The sequence below is a fragment of the Ooceraea biroi genome, chromosome 1, assembly GCF_003672135.1.
Source record: "Ooceraea biroi isolate clonal line C1 chromosome 1, Obir_v5.4, whole genome shotgun sequence".
In the NCBI taxonomy this organism is placed as follows: Eukaryota; Metazoa; Arthropoda; class Insecta; order Hymenoptera; family Formicidae; genus Ooceraea; species Ooceraea biroi.
In genome coordinates this window covers 17168949-17178039 of record NC_039506.1, presented here as the reverse complement: position 1 = coordinate 17178039, position 9091 = coordinate 17168949, and the positions used below count along the sequence as shown (strand labels likewise).

At 40.8% G+C, this 9091-nt stretch overlaps 1 protein-coding gene across 2 annotated transcripts; it reads right to left on the bottom strand.

The window, feature by feature from the left end:
* Positions 1 to 3226: 3226 nt before the first annotated feature.
* LOC105274965 (cyclin-dependent kinase-like 4) lies at positions 3227 to 9006 on the bottom strand. 2 transcript variants are annotated; one of them, XM_011331470.3, is made up of 6 exons: positions 8920 to 9006; positions 7576 to 7771; positions 7166 to 7360; positions 6189 to 6474; positions 5628 to 5982; positions 5046 to 5346 (listed from the first exon to the last, which is right to left on the bottom strand). In XM_011331470.3, the coding sequence occupies exons 2-6, from the start codon at positions 7741 to 7743 to the stop codon at positions 5046 to 5048; spliced, it is 1305 nt and encodes a 434-aa protein (XP_011329772.1). In that variant the 5' UTR covers positions 7744 to 7771; positions 8920 to 9006. The 2 variants fall into 2 exon arrangements, with proteins under 2 accessions (XP_011329771.1, XP_011329772.1); XM_011331469.3 differs by lacking the exon at positions 8920 to 9006 and having other exon boundaries at positions 3227 to 5346; positions 7576 to 7743.
* Positions 9007 to 9091: the final 85 nt, after the last annotated feature.

Sequence of the window (9091 nt, the reverse complement as noted above, 5' to 3'; positions counted from 1 at the left end):
AATTGCATAAGATAACGGAGAAAGAAAGAAGAAACGAGAGAGAGAATGAGTGCGAGAGAAAAACGTAAACGATTGAAAGTAAAAAACGTGACTTTTACGATTATACGTAATGTGTGTATATATTATATATTATAAATATTATATATATATATTATATATATACATATATATATATATATATACATACTCTCGGATGCATACATACACACGACGTGATTCTACCGAAGTATACAAATACTTGCATACGGGCACGTTAAGATTTAAGTATAAAAATGATAAAAAAACTCAATCTAATTGCCTTGTTTTTTATGCAAAACTTATGAAAGTATTGAAAGTAACAGTTAAAAAAGTAATGAAAAATGCTATCTAAGGATCTAAAAAAGTATATACATATATATAAAAAAATATATATATTATAAAAATATAATACATACATATACGTACGCACGCACGCACGCATACGCAGATGTGTACATGTAAATCCAATGTGCCAGGGTCAAAGTCGGTATTCTAGGCGAGTGGGTTGAAAAGTACTTAAAAGTTCAAAAAGCTAAGAAAAAATTATAATAATTATAATTATTAATTGTATCTAAGAGCGTGAGGTTGACTCCAAGACTATTGAATTGATCGGGGGGTGCGAGCGTGCGTATATTTCGAGGATTTTTACAAACGCGAACACTACTAATATTATAATTCGATAAGTCGCAAAAATATCCAAGAATATACAGTACATTTAAAAGAGAGGGAGGAGAGCCACACACTCCGCATGTACCGTATCTTGTAGCGTTAAGAACGCATTTCGCTAAATTTTGTTCAATCCAAATGAAAAAGGAAGAAGAAAGATACAATATTGGATTATCGTTGACATAACGAGCTCGCGAAAAATCCATTGGAACGCGTGTCGCTGATCGCAAAATTGCAGGAGCACGGCGAGGCCATTGAAAATAAGGGATGCAGAACGAGGCGAGATCGATCAGCGTCGATAATCGCGAAACAATGAACAATAATGCGACAATAAGCGCAATGAGCGAGGAAAAAAAGGAGCCTTGAACACGGGGTTGATAATTTTTGGGTGGTGGCGCACATTCTTTTCTCGCGGGAAACGCGTCTTGGCGAGGCGCAACCCCCTCGATTTGTTGTTCCAGGGCGAAGGGAGCCGCGCGCGATTTTTAAGAAAAGAAACAAATCTTGGGAAAGTATATAAATGAAATTTTTTTCGTGGGATAGTCACGTTCGACCCACGCAGCCTTACTGGGCCTTATTAAGGTATCGTCGTACTATTACTGAATTACTATCAAAGTAACGATAAAGTGTAAGTAACGGTGATCAAATGTGAGAGGGGGACAACAGCGAAGAAGGTAGCGCGAGTGGAGGGTGACGCGAGAGTGCGAGATATTGCGCCCCTTTCACGATTTAGAATAAATTGCGATGAGCGTGATGGGAGCAGTGTGATCAAACGACTCGTAGAGAAAATCACGACGATATAGAGAGAAGCGCGAGGCTGCAATCCGCTCGCGAAAGCGTCCAGAAGAGTAGAGAATTAGTGATCGAGTTGTCCGTTTCCTCGGAGCGATTTCGACTGATCTTCTCTTTTTTTTTCAACTTGCTAAAGCACGAGTGGATGTGCAGCGGTTTATGTGTATGCGAGAGAAGATGCGTGAGAAACTGTATGACTGAGAAAAAACAAAAGAGAGAGAGAGAGAGAGTTATAAATATAACTATCCGACATTCCGTCGTTCAGCTAGAAGAAAAACTAATTGCGTCCACAGTTTGCGAACGACTTTAAGCAAGCGTATTTCTAGCACTATTAAGGAGCATTTCTTCGAATTTCTCTACTTCTTCATCTTCTACTATTACTAGTACTCCTTTTTTCTACTTAATTCCCCTTTTGAAGGGGGAGCTATATAAGTGCGTACAAGTCTCGATAAAGAAAAAGCCTTTAACAAGCTCAAGGAGTGCGTTTACGACTATACTACCGACTTTAATGTATAAATGAAGAAAAAGAAGATAATAAAACGACGATCATGGTAATGATGATGATGATGATGATGATGATGATGATAACAAAAATGATAGTGGCAACAATATTAATAATAACAATAGTAATAATAATACTGATAATAATGACGGTGGTAATATTAATGATAATAACGGCAACAACAATGATAATAATACAATTACAATAATATTAATATTATGAATTATTATAAAATAATAATAAATATATATATATATATAATTATAATATTACTATACGCGAATATTATATACCAATAATAATAACAATAAAACAACAATAATAACAGAGTACTAATAATGATACTTATTAATATAATTAATGCATAACAATTAAAAATAATAATAATAAGAACAATAATATATTGATAATATTGGTAACAATAATGATAATAATAATACCGTTAATAATATTGAAGATATGAATAATATTCATAATAAAATAATAATAATATTCTAATGTCAGAAAGAAAGAAATTAATGATAATACGCGTAAGAGAAAAGACGCGAAAGAAGTGAACAGAGAGTGCAAGCATCAAGGCTGAGCCGACGAATGTCGAAAGTCTACCCTCCTTAATTTAAGAACGAACTCCAAAGTGAGAGGTATTCGACGCTTTGAGTGACTCTGCGATTGTTTGAGACGCTGATATCTCGTCGAGCGATCCGACCGAGCGACGATGAGCCACCTTCTCTCGACAGTGCGTATAACGTTTTTAAACAAGAGAAAAGAAAGAAGAGACGAAGAAAACAGACAGATTCATAATTCCATTCTCGTATTATCGTTCTTCGACTCCTATATAGATCGCTTACGTGTTACTTGCGCGAGAATAATAAACGAACAAGTCACTATCTCCCAGTATTCGAGTAGACTAACTAATTAAACTAATCAACACTTAATCAACTCTGAAGAAAAATGAAAAATAGAAAAAAACGTCTTTTTTATCTCTCTCTCTTCCAGTAATTATCCGCTAAACTTGGAAGGTGCGATGGTCGCCGCTCTGGATGCGTGCGACGCCGCGGAAAATACACGCGACGCGATTCACGACGCTCTATACTGCGCCAACTTCCGCAACAGAAGGGAAGGATTTCGAAGTTTCGAGCTGCGAGAAGATGTGACTTACGTTTGCGCCCCGATTAACCGGATTGTGCGGTCCGCGTGATTGATAATTAATCGATTCGAAAGACATCGGTCGACCACCGATTGACTTCCGGAAATCCCGATCCGAGTAGCAGCAGACAGGAAGCAGTCCCGGGCGAACCACCCATCGCAGATCCGAGACGCGCTTGAGAATGACGTATATAGGTCCAACTAATGTTTCACAAGTGTTTGTGAGGAAAGATGACGACGCGCGCATCATTCGCGAGTATGATAAATTCAAGCAAGTGCAAGTGCCTTGCGCTTTTAAATGCCTTTTAGCGAATTCCCGTCTCTTGTGTACTCGAGTCGCGCGCTTTCTTTAGCAAGTAGTATAGTGAGTTTCGGAAAGTACTGATATATTTGTTAGAACGCACGTTCTTAGTGTACGTACACGCATGATGTTCAATCTAACGATGCAATTTTGTAGTGCAGATGAAAGTGCCTTATAACGGTCCTCCACAAACGCGAAGCGAATTCGTTACGCGGATTTTCTCCGGCTAGCGAGCTAACTAGCGAGCGGATTGCTTTGCGAGGGGATCGCCCGGATTCTGTGCAACATCTTGGTGATTGACAGTGAAGTTGTTGCGAGCCTGATCGGTTCCTGAAGTCGATCGGTTTCTAAAAAAAAAACTAAAAGATAGAAAAATTCGCGTGACGATCAGAAATTCTGAATGCAGAACGAAATTGTAGAAATTGATATGTGTGCTTGTGTGTGCGGGTGTACATGCGTGTGAACTATGCCTGTATGATGTACGTGTATCTGTGTGTGTTCGCTCAAAATCTAGAAAGGAGCAGGTAGTGAAGCATCTGGAGAGGAAGAGATAGCGCAAGAGAAATTTATTGTCCTGCCATGGAGAGACAAGAGCGCGATGAAAAATTATGTAACATAATGCAATAGTATTGCAATAATAATTGAAAATTAATCTTGCAACGTATAAAGTCTTGAAGTAGCTTTAAATTTGAGAAATTCGCAATTGAGATCGACATCGACATCGATCTGATATTCACAAGTAATTGAACAAGTTATGGAATATTACCTTATCGCAAGCAAACAAGATTTTGAAAAAAAAGAAAACAAAGCTTTGACAAATTTGTCAAAAGGATCGTTACACAATTGTGGGACGTGACTCTCGAATATATAATTTAAAAACTTTTAAAGATATAATTTAATGAATATATAAAACGTATATATGTATTAATTTTTAATTTATGACAAATCTGAGCATTGAGTACGCGAAGCATTTCGATGCACATAATTTAAGTTCTCGCGAGAAAAAGAGGGACATTGAGAAAGAGAGAGAAGAGAAAGAAAATGCGTGAGAGAAAGGAAGCGATATAATGAATATTCTGAGTAAAATGTAGACAAAGAATATCCCGACGTCTCTCTCGATAGCGAGCGATACCAAAGGAGAAATCATGTTCTCTCATCTTCTCGAGTTCTTAGTTTCGGCACGGCGTCAGCCGAGGGGGAAAAAGAAAACAGGGAAACAAAAGTATGTGTGTCGGTGATTTTTTCGCGTCCGGCGAAGATTCCTTCTTTCTTCCCGTCGCATTTGCTGCAGGGTCAACGCGTCCGTTGCGAGATATTAATTATATATTTCAAAGATGGATGCAATTCCGAAATAAAAAACCCCTTAAACATGTCAAGTGGTTGCGAATTGTTGATCTCTTCGTGAAAGACGAACACTGTCCGACTCCCTTCTCTATCGACAATTTTACATTTATTCATTTCAGAATTTATATTCACAGAATATACATATAAAGAATATATACATACTTGACACGCTTCTCTGACATTCCACACAACACTTAAGGAGTTTCTCTGTACAGACTTTTAACTTCTCTCGATATTAATATCCGAAAGAAAGTATTTGCAATCCTTAATAAATTCTCAACGATTTTTTATGCCAGGAAGATCGAGCTTTTTTCTCTTGGCGTTCGTCTTCGACGTCAGAGCTGGTAGGACGCAACCTTTCGAATCGGGCATCAGCAGTCCTTTATGTTCTAACCGTCGGATATACGTAGTGTTCGGTATCACCGAGACCGGGCCGAAGTAACGTAATTCGCGCGGTCGATTTATCTGCAGCGGCCGATCGGCTCGATCTCTCCGTGAATTCTCGTTCTCCGCAGTCTCAGCCAACTCTGTCTTTTTATTCGCCGCTCTCTTCTCTTTGATCAACGTCATCTGCCACCTGAAAGCAGCAAACGCAAATTTATCATTACAATAAGAAAGCTGAGTATAGGTATCCGTGCAAAGTAAGTCACAATTTTGCAATTGCTTTTTCCAATTATTTTCTTCTGAATTTCTCAATCTTTGACAAAGTTTTCAAATATTAACATGTATCACACGTTATTTTTAACGAAGCAATTAATAATTATTTTAGATAAGAGCTGAAAGCTGCTTCTTCAACAATCAATCAGAATAAACCAATTCATGGACTGACTAGCTAATTCGTCATTAAACTAGGCCAACCTTCCAATACTGCTGCGACAGATCCTGGGCCGCATTTCCGGTCTTTTGGTCGCGAGTGGATTCATCGCGGATTCCTTCGCAACGAGTCGCTGTAATTCGTCGAGGAACCCGTCAGCAAAGCCATCCTGTAAGAACAACGTATGCTGCAGCAACGCAGGACACTTGGGCCTGACGTCGGGATCCGTGCAGAGACACTGCGCCAGGAAGTCTATCGCTACTGAGTTCCATGTGGGGAAGAGATGGAGGAGAGCTGTGGTCGCGGGTCGCGGCGAACCCGAGATCTCGTCGGCGATCGCGCGTCGTAGCAGATTCACGCGGCCGCTGCTGTTTATCGAGTGCCTGCCGTAAAGGGGACCTGTTCTCCGATGCATCACCGAAATGCCAAGAGATTTATTGCAAATATAATATTAAAATCACAGATAATGCAGTCTGGCGAAACGTCAAACTGAAAGCTTGACGTAAACTTGCAAGTCTGAAATTTTCGCTGCTTTCAATTATCTAACAAAATTCTTCGACCGATTAAAATTTGATGATAATCTTTTCTGTTTATCTTCAGCTTACCGAAGACCTTCATGATGCGATACAACTGATCGACATCGCTGTCGCCGGGAAAGAGCGGTTGTCCGCTGACCATCTCGGCGTAGAGGCATCCAGCCGCCCAGACGTCGATCGCTCTACCGTACCTGGGATTGCCAACGAGAAGCTCCGGTGCGCGGTACCACCTAGTGGCTACGTAATCAGTACAGGATTCGTTAGTGATGTAACGTGCGAAGCCAAAATCGCACAGCTTGATAACCCCGTTCGGCGATACCAGCACGTTCTCAGGTTTTATGTCACGATGCATGATCTGTAAGAAAAATAATTCATTTGAGAAAAAATTATTCAAGTAAATGAGACGATTAATTAAACTCAACAAGATGGAGAACAAGAATACAGATACGTAAAAAATAATAAACAGTGGAAAATCTAAGAAAACTATGTTTAAGCAACTGTGCAAGAAGTTACTTGAGAGCGAAGAAAAATCAAACGAGAAAAAGCTATTTGAACCTAATTAATTATACGATAACATGCGCATCGCGCATCCTCAATTAGATTCACGATCCCACGAATGGGAAAAACGCACGGCATTTTCTGCACGCTAGAAACTTTCCAACGTCGAGCTCGGGCAAATGCAGCAGCCACTGCCCTCGTTCGCTACAATGCGATCATTCATTAAGTATCCGGCCGTTGCGTGCTGCTGCACACATGCACGACTTGGTGCAACTCGGAATTTAAACGTCACGACCGTGAACTTTAGCGTAACCAGTTTTACCGTCACGTATTACCAAAGGTTGCCGGAAACGGCAAATACTATTACGCATCATAATGCGCTTTCTTCGGATATCTCCACGATCATTTCTAAATTTATCGTAATAATAATATGCGTTTACTGCGAATCTAGAAAAACTTGGATCACAGACTTGACCCGACGAGATGCGTGATAATTACAATTAAAATAATTGAGCGGTAATATAATCGTGATCAGAGTTCTCGCTCACTTTGTGATTGTGACAAAAGTCCAAACCGCGGAGGATCTGGAAGATGTGTCGCCTCGATCTTTCCCAATCGAGGCCACCCTCGGTCTCCTCCAGTTCATCCAGCACCGTGTGATCAAGATACTCGAAAACGAGGTACAGCCTTTTCCTGCGACGGAATACCTCGATCATGTTCACCAGATTCTCATGGCGTAATTTCTAGACAAGATTGTATGATTGTATTTTAACATCTTGCGATTGCATCAGCACGAGCAGCAAAGTGAATGTAATGCAGCTTATGAATTACATAAAATCATGAAATCGTCACGTTTATTCGGCAAGCAGCCGTTGGATGAAAACTGGACAAACATAATTCGCTTTTGTCTGCTAATTAATATAATCTTATACTTGTAATTAATTAATATGACATGTACCTTTAACACCCTTATCTCGCGAATTGCTATCTTCCGCACCTGCAGGTCCTCCTCCGTCTCCAAGAATTTCTTTATCGCCACCATCTGCCCGGTTCCGCGGTGTCGACACTTCATCACGATTCCGTAGCTACCCTCGCCCACCACCTCGATATTCTCGTATTTCTCCATCACACAGCGAGAAAAGCTTCACGGATTCCTTCCGGTCAGAAAAGTCACTGCGATCTCATTCAACGGAGTTCACATACTGGGAATACGTACAGGGCATTGAACGTTAACCGATCGCACGTTGATCGATCGTTCAGTTACAGTTTCTTTCGAGCAAGTCCGCAACGTGGACTAATTTTTCATCATTTATTCAAATAGCGTTTCATCTTTCATCAGGTGAGTAATATTCAGCTCGTGAACGTTTGTGTCATGGGGTAAGCTTCAAGAAAATTTCGTTCCGAACTGTGTCATCTTAACGTCGCTTTACAAGGAGGTCCGAATCTAAAACACGCGGACGAACATGTGCAATTTGCAAGTCTATGCGTAGATTTTGCGATACGATCGAGACAACGCGATTCTTAATGCTGACTCGTTCGTCGACGAGCCTCGACTGCCACGAAGAGCCTCCTCGTGCACGACTCCCCTCATCGATGATTATCGATTGGCCGGTAATTAGTCAGGGGGTGGTCCTCGCTCGGCGAAGAAATAGGTAAGGTAGCTTGGCATTTAAAAGCAGGGGAAGACACTGCTGTAATTCGGAGTGCTCCCTATTTGTCGCAGTTTCGTTGCGACAGGTAGAGCACGCGAGTAATTTCAAGCCTGAAATCGCGACCGACAAAATGTGACAATAACATAAAAATAAAAAAAACGCACGTTAGAGGTATATCATCAAAATAACACATGCATGAATAGACTCGAATTTCGGACCGGTTGCGTCGAATCTATCGATTGCTATCGATGATAACTCGAACGTTGAGGCGAATGCAACTTCCTCGTTGTCGTGTCAAAGGTGGCTCGTCATGGCAATTTGTTGCCGCAACAAGCCGGTGAGTATAATCGATACACGCGAATAGCAATTGGAGTTTTATTTATAGATGAGTTCGGTGACTCGCCTTGATATCGTGACCGAAGGCGAAACCAACGATTTTCAAGCCGAATTGCAAACGCTGCTGGTAAATGGCAAAGGTAGTGGTGCAGTGCTCATAAAGTACCCCCTTACCAGAACGTTCATGAACAGCACGATTGCTGATATAATATCACGACAATGATAATCTAATCTATGACAATCATAATTGCGCACAATCAGCTTTCAGCAATAATCAGAACACGATCAAGATAAAAAACACTTTTTTCAGGTACCGTATAGATAACAGTGTGGTGTCCAAAAGCACATCCGGAGATGCGGATATCGAGGGCCATTGCGGCATCCAGGAATAATCGACGGACCATCGCGCGTGGGCTGAGCGCGAGCGTCTGTCAAGCTCTCACGTGAGCCGCACGACCATGAGAAGCTCCGCGAATCCGTGGATTC